This window comes from Heptranchias perlo, chromosome 5, assembly GCF_035084215.1.
Source record: "Heptranchias perlo isolate sHepPer1 chromosome 5, sHepPer1.hap1, whole genome shotgun sequence".
Classification (NCBI taxonomy): Eukaryota; Metazoa; Chordata; class Chondrichthyes; order Hexanchiformes; family Hexanchidae; genus Heptranchias; species Heptranchias perlo.
Window position 1 is genome coordinate 14777061 of NC_090329.1, and position 26856 is coordinate 14803916.

A 26856-nucleotide genomic window follows, 5' to 3' on the forward strand; every position below is an offset into this window, starting at 1 on the left:
CACTACTCTAGCCACCTCTTCAAAAAATTCAAACAGGTTTGTCAGGCACGACCTACCTTTCACAAATCCATGCTTGCTCTCTTTGATTAACTGAAAATTCTCGAGGTGTTCAGTCACCCTATCCTTAATTATAGACTCCAGCATTTTCCCCACAACAGATGTTAAGCTAGCTGGTCTATAATTCCCCGGTTTCCCTCCCTCTCCTTTCTTAAAAAGCGGAGTGATATGTGCAATTTTCCAATCTAGAGGGACAGTTCCTGAATCTAGAGAACTTTGAAAGATTATAGTTAGAGCATCCGCAATGTGCTCACCTACTTCCTTTAAAACCCTGGGATGGAACCATCTGGTCCTGGGGATTTGTCACTCTTTAGTGCTATTATTTTCTTCATTACTGTTGCTTTACTTATGTTAATTTTATAGAGTCCCTGTCCCCGATTCAATATAAGTTTTCTTGGGATTTCCGGCATGCTATCCTCTTTTTCGACTGTAAATACTGACGCAAAGTAATTGTTCAACATGTCCGCCATTTCCCCATCGTCAATGACCATATCCCCACTTTCAGTTTTTAAGGGGCCAACACTGCTCCTGACCACCCTCTTTCCTAATGTAACTATAAAAGTTCTTCGTATTGTTTTTGATATCCCTTGCGAGTTTCTTTTCATATTCTCTTTTTGTAGCCCTTACTATCTGTTTTGTGACCCTTTGTTGATCTTTGTATCTTTCCCATTCGCCAGGATCTGTGCCAATTTTTGCCTTTTTGTATGCCCTTTCCTTATGTCTTATACTGTCCCTTACCTCTTTAGTTGTCCATGGCTGTTTTTTTTTGGCAAGTAGAGTTCTTGCCCCTCTGGGGTATAAACCGATTCTGTATCATGTTAAATGTTTCTTTAAACATTTTCCACTGATCATCAGTCGTTTTACCCATTAACAGATTTGCCCAGTTTACTGTGGACAGTCTCTGTCTCATCCCGTTGAAGTTGGCCTTGCCCAAGTCTGGAATCTTAGCAGCTGATTCACTTTTTTCCCTTTCAAACGCTACCTTGAACTCGATCATGTTATGATCACTATTGGATAGATGTTTGCGCACAGTTAAGCCGTTAACTAAATCTGGTTCATTACTCATTACTAAATCTGGTATGGCTTGCCCCCTTGTTGCCTCTAGGACATATTGCTGTAGAAAACTATCCCGGACACACTCAAGAAATTCACTACCTTTCTGACAGTTGCTAGTCTGCTTTTCCCAATCTATGTGAAGGTTAAAGTCCCCCATTAAGACCACTATGCCTTTCTTACACGCTTGTCTAATCTCTGCATTTATACAATCTAGCACTTCAGAGCTGCTGCCAGGCACCTATATACAACTCCCACTATAGTCTTAGATCCTTTCCTATTTCTCAATTCATCCCTTTGTTACCTCTAGACTCAACTATTCTAATGCTCCCCTGGCCAGTCTCCCACCTTGCACTGTCTGTAAACTTGAGCCTATCCAAAACTCTGCTGCCCGTATCCTAACTGGCATCAAGTCCTGTTCACCCATCACCCCTGTACTCGCTGACCTACATTGGCTCCCAGTCCGGCAATGCCTTGGTTTTCAAATTCCTTCATGATTTCGCCTCTCCTTAATTCTGTAACCTCCTCCAGCCCTAAAACCCTCCGAGAGCTCTGCGCTCCTCCATTTCTGGTCTTGTGCATCCCCGATTTTCATCGCTCCACCATTGGCGGCCGTGCCTTTGGCTGCCTCGGCCCTAAGATCTGGAATTCCCTCCCTACACATCTCTGCCTCTCGCCACCCCCATCCCCCCCCTCCCACCCCCTCCCACCCTTTAAGATGCTTCTTAAAACCTAGCTCTTTGACCAAGTTTTTGGTCACCTGTCCTAATATCGCCTTATGTGGCTTGATGTCAAATTTTGTTTGATAACGATCCTGTGAAGCTCCTTGGGACATTATACTATGTTAAAGGTGCTATATAAATACAAGTTGTTTGTTTTATTAAATAATAGAAAGTATTCAGTACTACTGGATCTAGGATCCTTTTCCACCTTTGAGCAATTGGAGAATTTGTTTACCCTGTCAGGTGCGCATTCATCCTTTGACTTGCAGTTGCAGGTTAAGCATGAGACACCTCACATCACTGCTAATACTCACCTGTACAGGGAGACGTCCGAGCTTCCAAATACACAGGTGAGGAACTATATTTCACGGGACTTTTTCAAACGTATCTACTCTTAGCCTCACTCGATGAAATTTGGTGCATAAACACCCAGATTGACACGGCTTCTGCGTTTATACTTTCCTTACCTCGGAATTGTGTGTCGGCGTACTGACAGTATGGAGCAGGTGGCTAGGTCAGTGCAGTCAGCAGGGGAGCTTCTGGATATTCGGGCTCGAATAGTGACCATGTTATGTTCTTCCAAAGTCGTGCTTGGTTGGGATGTATGGGTTTTCCTCAAGCCTTACAGAAAAGGCTAATGGAAGCTGCCATTCTTGGGTAAGGGTTTGTCTGATAAACACCCTGTATAGCTTTAAAAATAATCAATAGGTACTTGCAATCCACTCTTGGAGATAATCTCTTAAAGGCCCTGTTCACTACCTAGGAGAGCTGTCTTCAGCAGGAAGAAGCCTCACTTTTGGATCAAAGATTGATTTATTTCTGATAGGTGGTCAATAGGTTGCCAGAGGAAAAAGGTCCTTGCCCTGCTACCTCATTCACTAGTCAACAGTGACTTTGAAGTTACTTTTTCTCCCCTTCTTTCTGCTCCCCTGCTGCCAAACCTGGTCCAGCACCTCCCAATCCAGCGACCTCTACCACCTAGAAGGACAAGGACAAGGACGGCAGGCACTTGGGAACACCACCACCTTTTTTTTATTTGTTCATGGGATGTGGGTGTTGCTGGCGAGGCTGGCATTTATTGCCCATCCTTAATTGCCCTTGAACCGCTGCAGTCCGTGTGGTGAAGGTTCTCCCACAGTGCTGTTAGGAAGGGAGTTCCAGGATTTTGACCCAGCGACGATGAAGGAACGGCGATATCTTTCCAAGTCGGGATGGTGTGTGACTTGGAGGGGAACGTGCAGGTGGTGTTGTTCCCATGTGCCTGCTGCTCTTATCCTTCAAGGTGGTAGAGGTCGCAGGTTTGGGAGGTGCTGTTGAAGAAGCCTTGGCGAGTTGCTGCAGTGCGGTACGGTAGCACAGTGGTTATGTTACTGGACTAGTAATCCAGAGGCCTGGACTAATAAACAGGAGTCATGAGTTCAAATCCTGCCATGACAGCTGGGGAATTTAAATTCAATTAATTAAATGAAATCTGGAATTAAAATACTAGTATTAGTAATGGTGGCCATGAAACTACTGGATTGTTGTAAAAACCCATCTGGTTCACTAATGTCCTTTAGGGAAGGAAACCTGCCCTCCCTACCCGATCTGGCCTATATGTGACTCTAGACCCACAGCAATGTGGTTGATTCTTAATTGCCCTCTGAAATGGCCTAGCAAGCCACTCAGTTGTAAAATCTCGCTTAAAAAAAGTCATAATAAAACCGGACGGACCACCAGGTACCGGACATGTCAAAGGCAAACCAAGCGCAGTCGACCCTGCAAAGTCCTCCTCACTAACATCTGGGGACTTGTGCCAAAATTGGGACAGCTGTCCCACAGCCTGACATAGCCATACTCACAATCATACCTTTCAGCCAACGTCCCAGACTCTTCCATCACCATCCCTGGGTATGTCCTGTCCCACGGGCAATACAGACCCACCAGAGGTGGCGGTACAGTGATATACAGTCAGGAGGGAGTGGCCCTGGGAGTCCTCAACATTAGCTCCGGACCCCATGAAATCTCATGGCATCAGGTCAAACGTGGGCAAGGAAACCTCCTGCTGATTACCTCCTACTGCCCTCCCTCAGCTGATGAATCAGTCCTCCTCCGTGTTGAACACCACTTGGAGGAAGCACTGAGGGTAGCAAGGGCACAGAATGTACTCTGGGTGGGGGACTTCAATGTCCATCACCAAGAGTGGCTCGGTAGCACCACTACTGACCGAGCTGGCCGAGTCCTGAAGGACATAGCTGCTAGACTGGGCCTGCGGCAGGTGGTGAGCGAACCAACACGAGGGAAAAACTTACTTGACCTCGTCCTCGCCAATCTACCTGTCACAAATGCATCTGTCCATGACGGTATTGGTAGGAGTGACCACCGCACAGTCCTCGTGGAGACGAAGTCCCGTCTTCACACTGAGGACACCATCCAACGTGTTGTGTGGCACTACCACCGTGCTAAATGGGATAGATTCAGAACAGACCTAGCAGCTCAAAACTGGGCATCCATGAGGCACTGTGGGCCATCAGCAGCAGAATGTATTCCAGCACAATCTGTAACCTCATGGCCCGGCATATTCCTCACTCTGCCATTACCAACAAGGCAGGGGATCAACCCTGGTTCAATGAGGAATGTAGAAGAGCATGCCAGGAACAGCACCAGGCATACCTAAAAAATGAGGTGCCAACCTGGTGAAGCTACAACTCAGGACTACATGCATGGTAAACAGCGGAAGCAACATGCTATAGACAGAGCTAAGCGATTCCACAACCAACAGAATCCGATCAAAGCTCTGCAGTCCTGCCACATGCAGTCGTGAATGGTGGTGGACAATTAAACAACTAACGGGAGGAGGAGGCTCTGTAAACATCCCCATCCTCAATGATGGCAGAGCCCAGCACGTGAGTGCAAAAGACAAGGCTGAAGCGTCTGCAACAATCTTCAGCCAGAAGTGCCGAGTGGATGATTCATCTGGGCCTCCTCCCGATATCCCCACCATCACAGAAGCCAGTCTTCAGCCAATTCAATTCACTCCACGTGATATCAAGAAAAGGCTGAGTGCACTGGATACAGCAAAGGCTATGGGCCCCGACAACATCCCGGCTATAGTGCTGAAGACTTGTGCTCCAGAACTAGCTGCGCCTCTAGCCAAACTGTTCCAGTACAGCTACAACACTGGCATCTACCCAACAATGTAGAAAATTGCCCAGGTATGTCCTGTCCACAAAAAGCAGGACAAATCCAATCCGGCCAATTACCGCCCCATCAGTCTACTCTCAGCCATCAGCAAAGTGATGGCAGGTGTCGTCGATAGTACTATCAAGCAGCACTTACTCACCAATAACCTGTATAGATCATGAAGATCGCGCATATCGACACAGACATCCCTTACATTTGTCCACCCCTGTCCATCACCGGCATCTCCACATCATGACCAATAACCTGCTCACCGATGCTCAGTTTGGGTTCCGCCAGGACCACTCGACTCCAGACCTCATTACAGCTTTGGTCCAAACATGGACAAAAGAGCTGAATTCCAGAGGTGAGGTGAGAGTGACTGCCCTTGACATCAAGGCAGCATTTGACCGTGTGTGGCATCAAGGAGCCCTAGTAAAATTGAAGTCAATGGGAATCGGGGAAAACTCTCCAGTGACTGGAGTCATACCTAGCACAAAGGAAGATGGTAGTGGTTGTTAGAGGCTGATCATCTCAGCCCCAGGACATTGCTGCAGGAGTTCCTCAGGGCAGTGTCCTTGGCCCAACCATCTTCAGCTGCTTCATTAATGACCTTCCCTCCATCATAAGGTCAGAAATGGGGATGTTCGCTGATGACTGCACAGTGTTCAGTTCCATTCGCAACCCCTCAAATAATGAAGCAGTCCGAGCCCGCATGCAGCAAGACCTGGACAACATCCAGGCTTGGGCTGATAAGTGGCAAGTAACGTTCACGCCAGACAAGTGCCAGGCAATGACCATCTCCAGCAAGAGAGTCTAGCCACCTCCCCTTGACATTCAATGGCATTACCATTGCCCAATCCCCCACCATCAACATCCTGGGGGTCACTATTGACCAGAAACTTAACTGGACCAGCGATATAAATACTGTGGCTATGAGAGCAGGTCAGAGGCTGAGTGTTCTGCGGCGAGTGACTCACCTCCTGACTCCCCAACGCCTTTCCACCATCTACAAGGCACAAGTCAGGCGTGTGATGGAATACTCTCCACTTGCCTGGATGAGTGCAGCTCCAACAACACAAGAAGCTCGACACCATCCAGGACAAAGCAGCCCGCTTGATTGGCGCCCCATCCACCACCCTAAAACAGAATCTGCACTTTCCCCTTCCAAATCGCACACAATCTCAAGTTGGAAATATATCGCAGTTCCTTCATCATCGCTGGGTCAAAATCCTGGAACTCCCTACCTAACAGCACTGTGGGAGAACCTTCACCACATGGACTGTAGCGGTTCAAGATGGCGGCTCACCACCATCTTCTCAAGGGCAATTAGCGATGGGCAATAAATGCTGGCCTTGCCGACGACGCCCACATCCCATGAATGAATAAAAAATAAGTGCTGTGGAGCCTCATCTGGCAGTTTTCTAAGAAATGACTCCTCTATTTTGGCTGCTTGGATAAAAAAGATGGTGGGCAGCGTTTCTTCATCAAATTCAGCAGTGGTTGTCAAAGGATAATAGAAGAATGTACAAACAAGGAATCTTAAAAATAAGAGACAGAGGTTTCTGCTTTCTGCAAACAGAAGGCCATTAACTAAGAATCCAAGGTTTTATTACTGCTGTTGCTCCCAAATGGTTTTAGAGTACAGGAGAGGAGGACTTCCAGCCTATCTTGGATGATAGGTCTTGAATTTCTTTTGGCCTGAAAGATTGTTCAAAGTAATCATCCTCTTTTGAAATCATTCAGAGGATTAGCTTGGTAGGGATTGTGAAGTGCTGGGAGTGGGATTATTTGGAGTCCAGGATGTTCAGTGGCTCGGTGGGGTGCATTGAGCTATATGTGGAAGGTATGAGGGAATGGATTGTGGAGGAGGGAAGAGTAATTGAAACCAAGTTTTTTATTTTCCATTGCTCAACTTACTGAGCTGCATTTCCCAGGCTTCCGTACATATTGTAGATACAACAACTTGCATTTACATAGCGCCTTTAACATAATGATCCATGGTGCTTCGCAGGAGGGTTATCAAACAAAATTTGACACCGAACCACGGAAGGAGATAGTCGAGTGTAGAGGTAACAATGGCATGGATGAGGGTTTCAGCAGCAGATGAGCTGAAGCAGGGGTGAAGACAGACGACGTTATGGTGGAAGTAGGCGGTCTTGGTGATGGGGACGATATGGGGTCGAAAGTTCAGCTCAGATACATGAAGTACTGCACTTCTAAAGCATTAAACAGCTGTAGCGTAATCAACTACATTTGTTTACTTTCAAAAGATATATCTATTTATAAAGTAAGTCACCTCAACTTGAGCTTTTCAGCTACGTTCCATGCCAGCAGTGGGTTCTAGCTGAAAATTATTCTTGCTTACCATTGCAGCAAAGCGTCCTAGTTTGTAGTAAATGAAGACATGTCATTACTTAGTGGCCATTAATCCAACAAGGCCAACTTGACAGTTCACAAGTTTCACTCATCACATTGACACTTGTTCTGTTGCATTTTCTTCCCCATTTGTTCCTCTCTGCTTCATGACATTGTCAGTGATGTTACAGGAATTTTGATTTGAAGGGCTTGTTGCCCCTTTGCTTGTGCGATAATCCATCTTAACTGAGTATGGTGAAGCTTACCTAGTTAGGATAGACCAGTTAAATGACGGTGAGTATTTAAATTCTTACTTGAGACTTGCAGTGTCTTTTTGCCTTGGTTCCATCCCTAATGTGCATCATTACTGTAGAATATTGTACTATAAATTGAATCTAAAACTTGAGTCCCTATTTGAAATATTTTGTAGAAAATCATCAATAATGCATTTCTGTTTGTGCTCATGTGAATTTAACACAGAAATCTTAACATATGGGAACTTCATTGGAAAACAAACTCATTGATCTAATGACATCTGAGATATGTAAATTATAGCATGATTCACAGTTGATATTAATTGTTTCTGTCCTCTGAGTTTCATCGAGGCTTCAGATAACCTGCTGTTTCTTGAAGAGCACTTGTGAATGCAATTTTTAAGAACTGCACCATAATTAGTGGAGAACAGTGCGATAATTTTAAATTGTAATGTGGATAGGAAGTACTTTGGGTTATCACAAAGGATATAACAGCTTACTTTTTCCTGCTGTTTTTGGACTAGGATAGCTTTTTTAAAAATGTAGTGTATTTTGGGTTTTATTGTAAATTGAAAAGATTGGTGCATATATACTGTGTAATGTCAGTTCTAAAGCATAGTAGTTGCATGATGTACTGTGAACAGGTTGTAAAATTAAACTGCAATATTTTTATTTTACGTGATAAATGTGATAAATGATCAAGCACATCAGTGAGGATGTCTTGAATGCATTTGTGCAGTAATTAGAACATGTCCTGCTGTTTTCAGCAATACCACTGGCCTGAAAAGATGCAATTACTTTTAAGCTTGAGCAGAACCTTGCTTAAAATCTCAACCGACGCTGACAGCCTAGAAATTTTATATTTTCATCCTTTAATTCAGTAGACTGCCATATTGATAGGTGCTTTTAAACTCTGGCCATTAACTTTTATTTCTCTTGTCTGCTGGGGCTGTCAGGTCTTGCATAGTATGGGTTGGGAAGTTTCAATTTATCCTGAATGGGCACAACACATAACCACCCCCTATTAAATACTAATTGGCAATCTCACTCTCAGGCCACAGGATGGCTTGTGAGGAAAATGGCAAAATGTCACATAAATGTTTTTTTTATTTGTTCATGGGATGTCGGCGTCGCTGGCAAGGCCGGCATTTATTGCCCATCCCTAATTGCCCTTGAGAAGGTGGTGGTGAGCCACCTTCTTGAACCGCTGCAGTCCGTGTAGTGAAGGTTCTCCCACAGTGCTGTTAGGAAGGGAGTTCCAGGATTTTGACCCAGCGACGATGAAGGAACGGCAATATATTTCCAAGTCGGGATGGTGTGTGACTTGGAGGGGAACGTGAAGGTGGTGTTGTTCCCATGTACCTGCTGCTCTTGTCCTTCTAGGTGGTAGAGGTCGTGGGTTTGGGAGATGCTGTCGAAGAAGCCTTGGCGAGTTGCTGCAGTGCATCCTGTGGATGGTACACACTGTGTGCCGGTGGTGAAGAGAGTGAATGTTTAGGGTGGTGGATGGGGTGCCAATCAAACGGGCTGCTTTGTCCTGGATGGTGTCGAGCTTCTTGAGTGTTGTTGGAGCTGCACTCATCCAGGCAAGTGGAGAGTATTCCATCACACTCCTGACTTGTGCCTTGTAGATGGTGGAAAGGCTTTGGGGAGTCAGGAGGTGAGTCGCTCGCCGCAGAATACCTAGCCTCTGACCTGCTCTTGTAGCCACAGTTAAGTTTTTGGTCAATGGTGACCCCCAGGATGTTGATGGTGGGGGATTCAGCGATGGTAATGCCATTGAATGTCAAGGGGAGGTGGTTAGACTCTCTCTTGTTGGAGATGGTCATTGCCTGGCACTTGTCTGGCGTGAATGTTACTTGCCACTTATCAGCCCAAGCCTGGATGTTGTCCGGGTCTCGCTGCATGCAGGCTTGGACTGCTTCATTATTTGAGGGGTTGCGAATGGAACTGAACACTATGCAACCATCAGCGAACATCTCCATTTCTGACCTTATGATGGAGGGAAGGTCATTGATGAAGCAGCTGAAGATGGTTGGGCCTCGGACGCTACCCTGAGGAACTCCTGCAGCAATGTCCTGGGGCTGAGATGATTGGCCTCCTACAACCACTACCATCTTCCTTTGTGCTCGGTATGACTCCAGCCACTGGAGAGTTTTCCCCCTGATTCCCATTGACTTCAATTTTACTAGGGCTCCTTGGTGCCACACTCGGTCAAATGCAGCCTTGATGTCAAGGGCAGTCACTCTCACCTCACCTCACATAAATGCAGTAAGGGTGCTGTTATGAGGATGAGGCTGAGGAGCAGAGTAGAGAGAAATTTAATTGTGCTGTATTTGAATTGGAATCCTTGATGCTGACACTATTGCCTGAAATGAAGTGTTCCATTCCATTGTGTTACAAATGTCCTCTGTAGCTCCTGACTCCCTGTCCTCTGGCCCATCACCTTCATTGATTTTTGACACTTTACTCCACCTGTTCCATAGCTGACTTTTCAGGCACCAAACAGCCTTTTACCCTAGGTGCACTTGTCAATGCCCCAAACTCCTTTTTCCATTACCATTTTATCAGACCTCCTGCCCTTACAACCGCCGACCTCTTTTCTTCTGGCAGTACAAAGTGCTCTTGGACATTTTCTTTCATCTCTAACAACAGTCTTTTGCCTGATCTCTGCTGCTTCCTCCATTCTTCCTTCCCTCCCCCTTATACCCCATTAACATCACTTTTTCCATTTTCGCCAGGGAACTAACTAGTGCATCCGTTGTTGCTCATCAAGGCTCCAACTTGGCACAAATTGGGAATTGATCCATGGTCAGTTTTTGGTCTGTTTGGCTCCATGGAAATGTGTGGTGGTTCATCTACAGGAATTTTTTTTTTGAAAAAAGGTACTGGAGCTGCAATGTGGTGTGCCAAGAAACAAAGGGATTTTGTTTCTCACAGGATGAATTTCAATCTCAGTTGGGTAGGTTCTTAGATTGTGTTTTGTTGCAGAGATGCATTGGAGGGAGAGTTACCCCAGGCTGCTTCTAACCATTGCAAGCGTGGCAGAGACCTGGGTAAGGATTGCCTTGTGGGCTAAGGAGTGGTGCATGGGGACGGGGGACTGGGGACTGGGGGAGCACCTTTTCTGGTGGCAAATCCAGGCTATTCTGTTGTAAGTAGAGGCCCTGGCTCTGACTGGTGCTTCATAACTAGTTGCTCAGTGTGAGGTATACTACAACCTAGTTACCTTGGCCATGTTAAACCTCTGTGTTTGTGGAGATAGTGGCCAGATTCTAATTGTGATATTTAAATTTTATCACTGTGTTGGAACTGGCCATAACTGTAAATGAACTGTCTGCAGTTTTAAGTCTGAAGGAATCCTTCCGTACATGAGGGTTATTGCAGAAAGTTGTAGTTGGTGTAAGATTATGCTTTCTGTAATCGCTGTGTGCTTAAATGGACATTCTCTGATTTAAAACTTTAGATAAAGACTAAATGTTCTTGAAAGAACTAAATTGAATAGGAATAAGTGAACTTGGAAATGATAGATGCATTAAATGAACTCTAGATTCATCTTCAGAAATAAACTGCGGACAAATCCTACATTTATTAAATTGAGTTGGGAGCTTATTACTTTTATGTAGGTCAGTAAGGAGATGGGAATGAGAACATTGTGCAGACTAATGCAGAGATACTCAAAGAATTAAGCACATTTTCATTTGAGAGGAGACCTGATTCAAGACAAAATGATCGTCATGCATAATATAGGTGTAATTGTGATTGTTCCACGATGGTTGGAAATGGATTCAATTAACTTGAAACTTTTTGCACATTCTGAGATTTAAAATAGCACACTTCAGCATAATTATTCACATTTTGCCCAGGGCTTTACCATCGGCAGACTGGAGTCAATATAGTTCAGATTTTTTTAATGAAAGATAGAATTTGAAATTTTTAACGCTGTAAATGATGTTGATGTATGTAACCGGATCGTGTAGTAATACTGATTAATTTATCTTGCAATGTTGCAACAAGTGAAGCAAGCCCTCTTTATAGAGATGCACTTGAAATGGATACAATGTAGCATCCAGATAAAGGACATGTCTCTATCAACTGGCTTGAGTCAAGATGCCATCTACATGAATAAATTATTACTCGTAGGACTCGCGGTCTAAGAATGCAACACATGACTGAGCATTCCGTAAATTAGCAGCAGAAAATATGGACAGTTGCAATTTCATAACTTTACGATCTGGCATTAGTAAGGGCTTAAGGAATATGTTACGATTAGTGCTTTGAAACTGTTAGTAAAGAGCATTTTTAAAAAAATCAAGCCCTAAATCCATACTTCCTCAGCTTTTTGGGCTGCAAGGAGCTGTTGTCTCCCTTACTGGATCGATTTAATTGCTTTCCATCATCTGGTAAAGCCAACTGTTTTTTGGGGGCTTTTTTTGGAAGTGATCTGGACTGTATTCAGTTTGGTCTTTGATCTTATGACATAATTAATATACTCACAGCAAGTTTCTGCACTTAATCAAAGATTTGAAATTTTGTCCCACTTCCCGGATATCCGTAGCCTCCTTATGCTCTTCGATGGCTGATTAAAAATAGATGTGTGAAAATTTGAACCTTTTTCCTTGACTTGTTGGACAAACCTAAAGCTTTCAGCAGCAGAAAATATATTTAATTTCTGTGTTTTCTACATCTCCATCATCATTGTGTGAATTCATTAGTGTAGGTCAACTACCTTATTTGCATTCATTGAGGTGTAAATTTGAATAATTCAACTAGCATGTCTTGTGGTAATTGATCAGTTTTTAAGTTAAGTTGCTGTCTGTTGAAACCTGCAGCATTCAGGCCTGGGTGAAGTGCATGAGCTTGCTGCTGCATTATTTTCTGTATTGCTGTCAAGACTCAGTCCAAAAAGAGTCCCTTTTCTGTAAGTTTTTGCGGTGTTTTCTTGATTGGGGAAATTTTTAAAAATCCTGATGATCCAACTTTTTTGTGAGAATTGTCATCCGCAAAGTTAACACATAGAATCATAGAAGTTACAACATGGAAACAGGCCCTTCGGCCCAACATGTCCATGTCGCCCAGTTTATACCACTAAGCTAGTCCCAATTGCCTGCACTTGGCCCATATCCCTCTATACCCATCTTACCCATGTAAGTGTCCAAATGCTTTTTAAAAGACAAAATTGTACCCGCCTCTACTACTGCCTCTGGCAGCTCGTTCCAGACACTCACCACCCTTTGAGTGAAAAAATTGCCCCTCTGGACCCTTTTGTATCTCTCCCCTCTCACCTTAAATCTATGCCCCCTCGTTATAGACTCCCCTACCTTTGGGAAAAGATTTTGACTATCTACCTTATCTATGCCCCTCATTATTTTATAGACTTCTATAAGATCACCCCTTAACCGCCTACTCTCCAGGGAAAAAAGTCCCAGTCTATCCAACCTCTCCCTATAAGTCAAACCATCAAGTCCCGGTAGCAACCTAGTAAATCTTTTCTGCACTCTTTCTAGTTTAATAATATCCTTTCTATAATAGGGTGACCAGAACTGTACACAGTATTCCAAGTGTGGCCTTACTAATGTCTTGTACAACTTCAACAAGACATCCCAACTCCTGTATTCAGTGTTCTGACCAATGAAACCAAGCATGCTGAATGCCTTCTTCACCACCCTATCCACCTGTGACTCCACTTTCAAGGAGCTATGAACCTGTACTCCTAGATCTCTTTGTTTGAAAACTCTCCCATTAATGGAGTAGGTCCTGGCCCGATTCAGTCTACCAAAATGCATCACCTCACATTTATCTAAATTAAACTCCATCTGCCATTCATCGGCCCACTGGCCCAATTTATCAAGATCCCGTTGCAATCCTAGATAACCTTCTTCACTGTCCACAATGCCACCAATCTTGGTGTCATCTGCAAACTTACTAACCATGCCTCCTAAATTCTCATCCAAATCATTAATATAAATAACAAATAACAGCGGACCCAGCACCGATCCCTGAGGCACACCGCTGGTCACAGGCCTCCAGTTCGAAAAACAACCCTCTACAACCACCCTCTGTCTTCTGTCGTCAAGCCAATTTTGTATCCAATTGGCTACCTCACCTTGGATCCCGTGAGATTTAACCTTATGTAACAACCTGCCATGCGGTACCTTGTCAAAGGCTTTGCTAAAGTCCATGTAGACCACGTCTACTGCACAGCCCTCATCTATCTTCTTGGTTACCCCTTCAAAAAACTCAATCAAATTCGTGAGACATGATTTTCCTCTCACAAACCATGCTGACTGTTCCTAATCAGTCCCTGCCTCTCCAAATGCCTGTAGATCCTGTCTCTCAGAATACCCTCTAACAACTTACCCACTACAGATGTCAGGCTCACCGGTCTGTAGTTCCCAGGCTTTTCCCTGCCGCCCTTCTTAAACAAAGGCACAACATTTGCTACCCTCCAATCTTCAGGCACCTCACCTGTAGCTGTCGATGATTCAAATATCTCTGCTAGGGGACCCGCAATTTCCTCCCTAACCTCCCATAACGTCCTGGGATACATTTCATCAGGTCCCGGAGATTTATCTACCTTGATGCGCGTTAAGACTTCCAGCACCTCCCTCTCTGTAATATGTACACCCCTCAAGACATCACTATTTATTTCCCCAAGTTCCCTAACATCCATGCCTTTCTCAACCGTAAATACCGATGTGAAATATTCATTCAGGATCTCACCCATCTCTTGTGGTTCCGCACATAGATGACCTTGTTGATCCTTAAGAGGCCCTACTCTCTCCCTAGTTACTCTTTTGCCCTTTATGTATTTGTAGAAGCTCTTTGGATTCTCCTTTGCCTTATCTGCCAAAGCAATCTCATGTCCCCTTTTTGCCCTCCTGATTTCTCTCTTAACTCTACTCCGGCAATCTCTATACTCTTCAAGGGATCCACTTGATCCCAGCTGCCTATGCATGTCATATGCCTCCTTCTTTTTGACTAGGGCCTCAATCTCCTGAGTCATCCAAGGTTCCCTACTTCTACCAGCCTTGCCCTTCACTTTATAAGGAATGTGCTTACCCTGAACCCTGGTTAACACACTTTTGAAAGCCATCTAGATAAGGTGACATGGCATTCATGTGTGCCAACATGAAACATATTTGAAGTTGGAGTACATGGCACTCAATCATATAAGTTTTACAGCCCAGATGAGTCCTAGTACATGTATGGTCACACAGCAATCAACGTTTTAAACTTTCATCCATTGTCTGATGACTTTTCCAATTAGGCTGAACTTGCTCTCTATTTGGTAGCATCTCTACACTTGGTCTTCAGTTGCTACATAAAAGGAACATAAACAGTAGTCGTTAGTCTGTTGTGGCCCCAGGGAATGCTGTGTCAAATGAAAAGTTTGCCTTGTGGTGCTTAGACAAGAAAGAAAGACAAAGAAAGAACTTGCATTTAAATATTTCACCTCCATAGTGCATCCCAAAGCACTTCTAAAGTACTCCATGGTATGTGAAGTGTAATAACTGTTGTAATGAAGGCAAACGCGGCACTCAATTTGCGCACAGTACCGACAGTTTCCCTTGACTTTTGCCGTTCTTGCGGAATTAGTACTTGGACTCATCCCATCCAGGTTCATATAGAAGCCATTATAACTTCCAGTTGACTAGTAAACAGTAATAAACTTCTTTTTAAATGCTTTATGAAATGGTTTAAAAATCTAGGAAAGAAAGGACTTGTATTTACATACTGCCTTTTGCATCCTCAGAATGTCCCAAAGCACTCCATGGCCAATTAAGTACTTTTAAAGTGCAGTTGCTGTTGTGATGTTGGCAAACACACAGCCAATTTGCACACTGCAAGGTCTCACAAACAGCAATGCGATAAACAATAACAGCTTGCATTTATGCAGTGCCTTTAACGTAGTAAAACTTCCCAAGGAGCTTCACAGGACCGTTACCAAACAAAATTTGACACCGAGCCACATAAGGAGATATTAGGACAGGTGACCAAAAGCTTGGTCAAAGAGTTAGGTATTGAGGAGCATCTTAAAGAAGGAGAGAGAGGCGGAGGTTTAGAGGGGGAATTCCAAAGCTAGATCCTAGGCTACTGGAGACATGGCTGCCAATGTAGAAGGCACAAGTCAGGAGTGTGATGGAATACTTTCCACTTGCCAGGATGAGTGCAGCTCCAACAACACTCAAGAAGCTCAACAACATTCAGGACAAAGCAGCCCGCACCCCATCCACCACCCTAAACATTCACTCCCTCCACCACCGGCGCACAGTGGCTGCAGCGTGTACCATCCACAGGATGCACTGCAGCAACTTGCCAAGACTTCTTCGATTGCACCTTCCAAACCCACAACCTCTACCACCTAGAAGGACCAGAGCAGCAGGCACATGAGAACAACACCACTTGCACGTTCCCCTCCAAGTCACACACCATCCCGACTTGGAAATATATTGCCGTTCCTTCATCTTCGCTGGGTCAAAATCCTGGAACTCCCTTCCTAACAGCACTGTGGGAGAACCTTCACCACACGGACTGCAGCGGTTCAAGAAGGCGGCTCACCACCACCTTCTCAAGGGCAATTAGAGATGGGCAATAAATGCTGGCCTCATCAGCGACGCCCACATCCCATCAACGAATAAAAAAAAATGTAAATGCAAGTCCTTTCTTTCTCCTGACGCAATCATGGAATCTTATAACACAAAAATGGCCCTTTCGGAATATTGGCCTGTGTCAGTGTTATCTTCCGTAAGACACCTAGTTTAATCCTACACATCTGGCTTTCTTCCCATACTCTTTAATATTCTTCTTTCCAACAACTATCTAATTTACTCTTAACAGAACTTATGGACTCTGCTTATACAGTTTCTCAACGGTTTCTGCTTAAATGAATTGCAGAATTTAACCACTCTCTTTCGTTACCATCTTACTGACCACTTGGAAACAATCCACCATTATTTACCTTTATCATAACCATTCATAATATTGAAGACCTCTGACAGCTCACCACTTAACCTTCTTAGCTCGAGTGTATTTTTTTTAAATCCCTAACTTTGAGTTTCCCTTCACAGCTCTAACTCCCCTTATCCCAGGTAATATCCTGAAGAATCTCCACTGTACTTGTTCCATTGCATTTATATCCTTCCTATAATGTGATGCCCAAAACTATATAGAATACTCCAACTAAGGTCTTATACAACTTAAATATTACCTCATTGATTTGGTATTCTATGCTCCTGTTTGGTAAAGAAGAAAAATTACAGGGAAGAGAAAGTCTGTCATTGTTTGTTTGTTTTTCATCTCTGTTCATGCTGTCTTTCTTTCTGTGGCCCAGCACACACTCCAATGTCAGTGCAGAATTCATCGGTGTTCTGTTTCCTTCTCTCGCTCATCAGTGAGACAAGAAAACTCTGTTCGGTGGCACGATTGTCCCTGTAACCACAGAAAAGGATAAAACCCCTATTGAAACTATGGGTCACGTCGTTTTACTAGTCATGGAAATGCCAAAATTACAGCACAAGAAGGAGGCTATTTATCCCTTCAAGCCTGCTCTGCTGCTAACTCTTCATTTGCTCTGTTAAATCAAGAAGGGCTACTAGAGAGTGGAATGCCATGCTTTCAATTGTTTTTTACATGCATGTTTTTCTCATTTTCCTGTCACTGGAGAAAAAGAGCAGGATAGGGAACAGCACTTGATAGCAGCTGTGGTGACATTCACATTTGGCAAGTTGTGAATAGAAGCATGGAACAGCAAGCCTGCTGAGGGGGGACAAAGGTTGTGCTTTATGCACATTGGCTCACCTGATACCTGGTTCTTCCTTGGAATCTTTTATTTTCACAGATAAGCCTGTGCAGCTTTTTTAATCAACAGCTTTTTGAGATTTAACTTTAGCAATGGACACCAGGGGTTCATTTCTCCAAGTAGAGTTAACTGGTTATTATATAACTATAAGTGACAGGGTTGTCATTTGATCTCACCTGAAATTCCTCTCTGTAACACTTCACCACAGGGTTATGCTGTCCTGTAAGCTAAAGAGGTATTCCCTTGCATGGCTGCCAGGCTGCAACCAAACCCATTTGCAAAGTTGGAACAACTTTATCTTCTACAAGACCTCTGACTTCAATGAAATTATGACTTGAGTAATTAGTTTGTGGAGCGTGTGCAAGATTGCTACCTGGGCCAATTTAAGAAAGTGACCTTGGACAGAATCTACAAGGCAGACACTCAGCAGAGCTCATTCTAAATATTGCACATCTCAGTGAGCTTAAGAATTGTGAACCTCAGCATTATCAGTATGTGCATCCAAAACTGCGAGTGAATAGGTGTATTGAGGGAGGAGGGGGAGTGTATATGGGGATAGAAAAAGATAACCAAGCTGTGACAGAGGTCTTGAGGCTAGTGTCTCTGTGATTCACACTGTTGCATAGGAAAGTGATGCGATTACTTTAAATTTAATTTAGAATTTCATGGATCTCTAGTCAGCTTATAATTGGTCTGCCGTTAATTCTTGCCAGTAGAGGGTGATGTAATGCCGCTAGTTTAGCAACCCTTCAGAGTGTGACATTGACTTGCACACAAAGTATTATATTGTCTCAAGCTCCATTTTGCTACGGGGATTTTTTTTAAAATGTGGTAGGTCGACTACTCACACTTAGTTAAAATTCACTTATTCATTTCACAACTGTTTTTGAACGTTATTTGGTGCACAGAATGTTCATTCAGTTCCTATCTGCAGGAGCTGTAGTTTTCAAGCACTGACCCCGTAATGGAAACCGAGCTGCATCTTGCATCACACGATATCATTTCTGTATTATATCATATCTCTGCATATGAATTTGTTTGCTGGGCCAATTATGAATTTAAAATGAAATGCTGCTGTTTCACTCTGAAAGGATCTTGTTTGTCTGGGGAGCCAGAGGATAGAGTAAATATACACTGTCCAGCATTTAGCTATTGGTTTGTGGGAATGGTGGTCCACAATCTCCCTGACAGAAACCATTACATGTTAATTACTTGAGGATTTTCCTCCCGTTATTGAAATGCTGTTTGCATGCAAAACTTGCAGATGCAAATGGTCACTAAGGGGTATTTGAGGGTTAAGCTTATTTGATACGCAAGTGAAATCCTAAAAGATTCAAAACCTATCTAAATACTGGCAGTTCATGTGCTAGCTTCTTGACAAATAAAACCAATTAACATGTTTACATACCTACTGTGAAAGGTCTGGCTTATTTGAGGATGTTCTTCAAAGAAGCTGGTCCCAACTTTAAAGGAAGCTTGGTATATTTGGCAACTCAGCTGTGATGTTCGTCTCCCTTGCTTTAACTATTCATTTTTCATGTTGTGGTGGTGAGATGGGATTCTGTGGGGAGAAGTTGCCCCTATGTTGTTATCATCATCAAAGACTTGGTTCAAAGTTTCTGATAATGACCCTTAAGATTTCTGGCACTTTGTCTTACTTTGTGCCTCTTAAAATAATGAGACATTGTATTGCTGATGGTCTTGCTGTTGACTCCTTTCTACTGTATAATCATAAATTCATCATATAACTTTAGCCTAAATGATGCAGTCTGACAGGTGATGCTTTGTTGTCAGTTAGACAGGACAGGAGTATGTGATGGGCAACCTGCAAGACCTCATTGCAAAATAACTTGGTGAAAGAGTAATTATTATTCTTGGAGCACACTGCTCCAATTCAGAACACGCATAAAGGTATAAATTTTTAATCATAGGCATTTTGCTGTGAGCTCAAATAGAGTAGGATGTGAACCAGAATTGTAACATTCCTATTACACCAGATAAAGTTGATAGGTTTACTTTTGGTCTTTCTTTTCAAAAACTAACTTTTTCTATTGGATTTTCTGATCTGAGCAAATATGTATTTGTAATGAAGAATATGTTGCTTATTTTTCTAACATTTGATGCAATTCAATAGCTTGAACTATCACCTCAGTATCGTAACTGATTTCTTTCCCAACCCCCAACTAACCTGAATTTCTCCTCACTTTTGAGGCCGTTTTTTAAAATGTTACAGAATGATTGCTGGGGGTGGTGGGGGGAAGAGCTACATGTCTTTCTGGACGGGCTACAATTTAGGAAATGATCCAGTAGCAATTCTACGAATCGCAAGTACTTTAGATTCTACACAATCTATGAGAAAGAGGAGATTTTTCAGAGTGTAGTAAGAGTCACATACGTCCATTCGGGACTCTTGCTGCTAACCACTGTAGGGGTGAGGGACAGGAGCTTCAAGTTTCTGCTTTACATTTGCTGTTTGGAGGTACATGCCATTTTTGGGGGAGAAGAGGAATGAGGAAATTACACAGCAGGCAAAAACCATTCAGCCTCTAGTTGTTGAAAGCTGGATAAATCCATGTGGCCACAAGGCAATAGTACTGAATAGAATTTTTGGAATATAAACAAAGCAAAATCCTTGCACCGATAGTGAAGTGATTTTGTGTGTGCATCCCCTTAAGAAATGGGCAGTTGTTAATCTTAGAGATGAATTGGCCCGAAAGTGTGGGGATGAGCAGCAAGAAGTTAGGGAAAGGGAAGAGTATGCTGTGGTAGACCTCTGCATGTTGCAGTTTTTTACGGGAGAGAATACTTTTTAATCAATATTACCCATTCCCAAATCTAATTGCTTGTATTTACACCAGGTAATAAATAACTCATAAACTGCATTGACTTTCAGACCATAATCTTACTAGACAGGACACTGGACAAATGTCTACTGAAGACTAATAAGGTTCAGTATGAGCTCCACCATTCTCTGAAATACATAAGCCTGTTTGAAGGCCTTTTCTGCATTATTATGCACCTGCTTCAGGGACACCCAGATTAATTGAGGTTAATGATAATATTTAAGTAGATCATCCGATCCCAAACCGTAAACTGCACCCTTAGTATTTTCATCTGGATAATACAATCTGTTTAAACATATTGCAGACTCTAACTTATTCGAATGACCAGAAGATTTGTGTTTATAAATATAAAGTAATGCACATTTGTAACAAAAAAAAATGATGAATGGGTGTTTGTTGGCAGAGTGGTGAAGGAAAGGATGTAGATGTGATTGTCAATTGGCTGAAGTTTTCAACAAGGCTAATCAGGTGTTAAAATATGTCTTGAGATGGTTCGATTAAAATTTAAATGTGATTATTTTGACCCAGTGTATCGAATATTGTGTGCAGTTTTGGGTACCTGCTTTCCAAATGTTATCGTTGCATTGAACGGAGATCAGAGAGGAGTGACTAGGATAATTCCAAAAGTTGCCATAGTTCCGACAGCCTTACTGGACCTTGGGTTCCTAAATGGATTCCTAAGGAGAAGAAACTCGAGATGGATTATCCAGTCACTGTGCCCAACAAACTGGTTAGCTGCCATAGACTTAATGGATGCATGGTTCCATAGTTTCAAAGTCCAAAGTTAATTGTATACGGTACTCTCCTTGGCAGCCAGGGTTTTCACAAGTGTCTGTTCATGGTTGAAGCACAGCTTTGGTTGCACTACCTCCACGCATCAAAGCCTGATGCTTGCAGTCTATAGGTGCAGACATGCAATATAGTCCAAAGACTGCGATTAGAAATCCCAAGCAGGAACTGATGCTTTTGGGTCATTGTTCCAGACACCCTGGAAAAATGCTTTACTGTCTTCAGATTGGTTTACAGTATTTTTAGATCCTCTTTAGAAGAAGCATCCTCAATTCCAGCATATTTTTGTTTTAGATCATATATGGCAGTGTCCATATAAATTCCAGTTCTTTCTTTATAGTTCCCAAACACCTAACTTTTTCTTTGACTCTTGTCAACTAAAATGCTCAGCCAGTGGTTCCCTTCCCCAGTAAGGATCTATCAGACAAGTCTGTGGCTCTCACCTAGATGGTTACAGGAGAACAATATACTGCTGTATGACCTCTTGTGACTGCCTCCCCCATAGTTGGCCATGGTAGCAGATGGGGCATTCGTCTGTAGAAGTCGTAAGCTCAGGACAAATGGGTGATGACGCAGTCCACCTGGTACATCAGTTGATTTGGAGTTAAGGGTAATGGGGATTCCAGGCCATAGTGGCAGGGCATTCTGGCATGTGACTTGCCATACAATGCTATCATAGGGGGAGAAGGACCAGATCTTGTTGCTGAGATCCAATCCTGGTCGTGAGATTATTCTCATGGCTCATCATTTAACTAAGTGGACAATGTAATGGCAGCTACTTGGTTGCCTCACAGTTCATCCTCATGAGTAGAGAATCCATCAGGGACTGTTCAGAGCATCGTCAGATGCTGTGGCAAATAGACATGTTTGCCTAACATTATCTGTCCTTTTTGAGGACAGGCTGTGTCAGTCTGGAGGCTGAACGGTCTTTCCTTTTCTTGGAAATGGAAGTTACTCTGTGTGTTTGCTCATTTTCCCCTGATCCCAGGTGTACTTCAAAAGATATGAGAAGGCAGAACAAAAATGATACTGGTGACCCTTTATTGGCATCACAAACATGGTTTTCAAATATCAGCTCAACAAGTACAGAAGCAAGCTTTCACTGCCTCTACTGGATGGCTTGATTATTGAAAGATTAAGCACTAAGGTCTCCCATCCCCGGTTGGTGTGTGTCCTGATTGATTCATGTAAGGCATCTACTAAGAGCTTATAACATAAAATGGAAAAAAGTTTGTACATGATCTAAGTTGATGAATTATAACTCGTGTGATGTCCCCCATATTTTAGAGTATCTTTAGCATCTGCTAGACATTGGCTTAAAACCTAGTTCTATTTGGATCCTATAGCAGCTATTTCAAACTATTGGTGTTCTGATTTATGCAAGCTACTTAGAAATTCTGCTCAGTTAGTTCCCTATAGTTCATCACAAATGAATGCACCCATCATTTGAAGCTCTTTTTGAATGAGAGAGTTTAAAGTTCTTTCACGGAAAACCAGAGTTTTGTTACTGGTTTCACCTCGTAGTGATCCGTAAGCCCTTATTGTAGACCAGCTGTACTTAGTTTACCATTTTGATTGGAGTCGTTTCACCTAAAGTCCTTCCCACTTTCATTTGAATCAAGAATTGTCCCATAGTTTTATCTATTGTCACAAAAATCTGAACTGAACTGAACTGAAAGATTGGAATATATTTTCTGACCAGTGGGATTGTTCCCATTGGCACAATTTAGCCTGGGACCAGGAAATTCAGGTACGACCCTCATCCTGTCCTTGCGGGGTGGGAATATGATTTTGCATTTAGGCTTAAGAACTGAATTTTGTACAAGAGCTTAATTTTAATATTTAAGTTGGTATGTCAGTGCGAGTACACGTTATTTCCCACCATCTATGATAGGATTCTGTTGTGTCCTCAGATTGCCCATGTATTTTGGCATAAAAAGGAGCTTCATGAGTGAAGGGACAGAGGCACTTCTAAGAGTCCTTTTATCAGTGGCTTTTGCTGGTTTTTTTCTGATTCTCCTTCAAATAAATGCTGAAGATGGAATTGTGAAGGGGAGAGAGAAAGAAACCTGCTGTTCTATTGTCCAAATAGGATAGCAAAAGCTAAGGCAAAATTTGATCCTTATTTAAGGGAATTCTAAGCAATTGTGGGTTGGATGGTGTTTGAGTGGGGGGGAAGCTTACCTAAATTCTTGGAGAATAGCTATATAGAAAATACTGTTGTAGTTAGATAGTTAGACAAGGAAAACATTTGAAACTAATCTTATTATCAGCAGAATGGTGATGTATGAGTAGTTTCTTGCCAGAATAAAGGAAGAGATGCGTATTTTAAAATTAAAATATTCAACTCCTGCTGGGCATCGTTAGGAAGGTTAAATGAGTCTGATGGGGCCTCTGGTTCTGATAGGAGTACCTAATGTTGCACGGAGTACGTTGGCACGGTGTTTGTGTGAGATGGACCGTGCCCTGGTTTCTTGTAACTGTCAGTTGTCTATTCTAGATGGTATTTATGGTTGCTTTTTCCAAGCCTAGTGGTAGTGAAGATGTGTATGCGTGAATCTGCAAACTGTAATGAAAATCTATCAAAAAATGTCTTTTAAGAAGTAACCTTGATCTCTTGCTAAAATCAGCAACTTACTTATTTCCTTTGCTTTATGATTATGGCTTACTGTAAGAAGACCCAATTTAGTTGCTGCTTTTTTAATGGGAAATTCTCTCATTGTGATTATTCATGACGATGGAGAATTATTTTTTGTGGTTTTCATAATTTAATCCAAAATAGTAATCTGTGGAATAATGTTTTACTGTGTACCAAAAGAGTGGATATCAAATCAAACTTTGCTGTTCTAGATAAATAAACCTTAGAGTTACACTAAGAAGGTGGGATGTTGTACCTCACTAGTCATACATGAATTTTCTGGAATAGGTAGCTCCTTTCAAGTTGCACTAAAATAAAATTTATTCATGAAGTGTTTTCTGTTGTTTTTTTTCCTGTTTTGAGTATTCATTCTGTATACTTTTTCTTCAAGGCTTACGGTATGTCTGCATTGCCATTAAACCTGATAAAAGGTACAAGGAGCGTGGTTTATGAACGTCTGCAGAATACTGAAGACCTTGAAGAAGTGGAGCAGCAAGTGGAGAAGATTAAATCCAAGGTTTGGCTATAAACATTAAAATGACGTTAAGCATATACGTGGTCACGTTTCAGGATCGTCCAACCATTTTTCAACAGAAAGGATTAGTTAATTTAAAATATTTTAAAGCATAGATTATTCACAAAGTTTTCTAAAAAGCACTGCTGGATAGTTATAAGTACTAATGAGTTAAGCTTTGATGTAATTTCCTCATAGGTTGTAAATAATAATGGGGACAGGGTAGTCTATTGGTTATCAGACTGGACTAGTAACCCAGAGATCATGAGTTCAAAACCCACCATGGCGAGTTGTGAAATTAAATTGAAAAAAATCTGGTAATTTGTAGGCTGGCACCAGAAAAATACCAGCTGGCCATGGGACTCCAGTCACACATTATGTGGTTGGCTCTTAGTGCCCTTGGGGCAACTAGGGATGGGCAATAAATACTGCCTTGTCAGAGTCACCCACATCTCAATCATTTTTTTTTTAAAAAGCAATTCCTTATCTTGTCTTGGCAATCATTAAGCTCCTCACATCCATTGTGCTGTGCGGTGTCTGGATGTGGGGAAGCATAATGAATTTTTAAAAATTATGTGAAGATGAAATGTACCATTTGAACTATAAATAAATCTGATCGTAACTGTTGCTCTGAATGTTCACTCGCTGCGAAATAATGCTGTTTAGTGATTTGTTTCTCACCTCGTCTTATAAGATATTTACCCTGCCTGCGTTTGAAGAGATTGAAAAAGCATAAGTACAAAAGACGAGAATATCCAATTCGGATCATAAGTGGATACATCTGTTACATCCCTGGGTTATGCTATCTTATCGTTAGATATTGGGTAGTGCAAGCACATCCCTAAACATAAGCTCAGACAACAACTTGCATTTATGTAATACTTTTAATATAGAAAAACACCCCAAGCTGCACAGAGGCATTACCACTTTTTGGAACCACTGGCGCTGCTGTACGCAAGAGAATCTCTCTGGGAAGACCCTAAACTTCTAACTCATGCTTTGGCTTAATCTTGATCTGTGAAACTTGTTTTAGAACCCAAAAACTGATCAGTCATTTGGAATATTTTGTAGCATTCTACACTGTTATACATTACTCACTTTGGGGGAATGGTGGTAAAAGCTTAATTGAAGTTTTGTCTTTGTTTATTTTTTACATAGAATTTACAGCACAGAAACAGGTCATTCGGCCCAACAGGTCCATGTCGGTGTTTGTGCTCCACTCCAGCCTCCTCCCACCCCTCATCATCTACCCCATTTTCTTCCTTTTTGTTGTATAGGTATTTCTAGGCTACATACCATTCTCTAGCTTGTGGTAATATCATTTAGAAAGCAGCCTCTTATTTATGGATAAATATTTGTTACTGCTTTGTAACCTTCATTCCTCGCTGCAATTCAATTTATAATGTAGTCCATTGAATAATTCAGACACAAAGTAAACATTTTAAAGACAAATATATAAACACTTATGGCTATGCAACTAGGGAATGTTCTAAAGTGTAATGGTTATTGTGCCTATGAAATGTAATAATACATTTGTCAGTTTTATTCTCAAAGGGATATGCCTGGTATGAATCTGGCAACTACATCTTTGTTGTAATGATGCAGTAGACCATGATTTGTACATTTTTAGAATTCCAGGGATTTTTAACCCTGTTTGTAGATAATTTTTCTCAGTATAATTTTCAAATGTCCAACTGATCAAAGTGCATTGTGGCAACACAGAAAATCGTTAAATATTTTCCAGCATTTCTGGAGACTATCCAAATTATTTTGCCAAATCATAAAACCAATTAACTTTTACGAATATTTTTATAAAACATTATTAAATTGTATTAAAAACCAACTCTTAAAAATGAATTATGATTGTTTTCACCATCATGTAAACTTTGTTTCTGATCCCCAAGTTGTAGATTTGATTGAATATGTGCTTGCATCAGAGAAAAAGGTTACCTGAACTGTGATCTGTAATACTCATTGAATTTTACAACAGTGTGCGGATGGTCGCCCACTGTCATCAAGGGACCGAAGAGATTTACAGAAACTGGAGGAGAAGCTGCGGACACTTAGAAGAAGGGACAGACACCTGGAAACTGCCGAGAGGAGTTGCTGGTTGAAGTTTTGCTGTGCCCTGCGACCCTTTAAGGTGCATATATTAGATCTGGCGCATATATGTATTGCAGGTAACTTATTGAGGGCACTTTTGTGCTTACTTGGATAGCTCTTACAAAAGATGCATTCACTAGGCAGGCAGAATATATATTGACCTTTGAACATGGGCCTCAGCATTATAACGTGGACAGAGTTGCAACTTCTAATGGTCAATTGACCACAGCCTCTTCTCTCACAAATGGGTTCTAGAATGATGTGATATTTAAACAGAATGGTACTCAAATAGTGCATTTTGTCAGAATAGACCCACAAGTATCCAGCCACTTTGACCATCATGCATGTATCCTTTGGTTATGCTAGAGGCAAAGTAATGTAAAAATTAAAATACATTATTAAGAGGGGTGGGAAAAATGAAGACCTCCTTTGTTTTTCAAGAAGTACTGTAGTTGGGTGCAGTGATTCAGTTGATGTTAGGTGCTCACTTATAGATATTAGAGGTTGTGGATCAGCTTAATTTTGAGTGTTTAAAAATACATTTTCACAGATCTAAGTTGAAGT

The 26856-nt window shown here is 42.1% G+C and overlaps 1 protein-coding gene across 1 annotated transcript in view; it reads left to right on the forward strand.

Moving 5' to 3' along the window:
• The window catches only part of lmbrd1 (LMBR1 domain containing 1), a 212174-nt gene that overhangs the window by 113920 nt on the left and 71398 nt on the right, over positions 1-26856 (forward strand). The window contains exons 8-9 of the mRNA XM_067984036.1: positions 24067-24192; positions 26180-26332. Coding sequence (XP_067840137.1) covers positions 24067-24192; positions 26180-26332 — 279 coding nt within the window. The remainder of the gene's footprint in view (positions 1-24066; positions 24193-26179; positions 26333-26856) is intronic.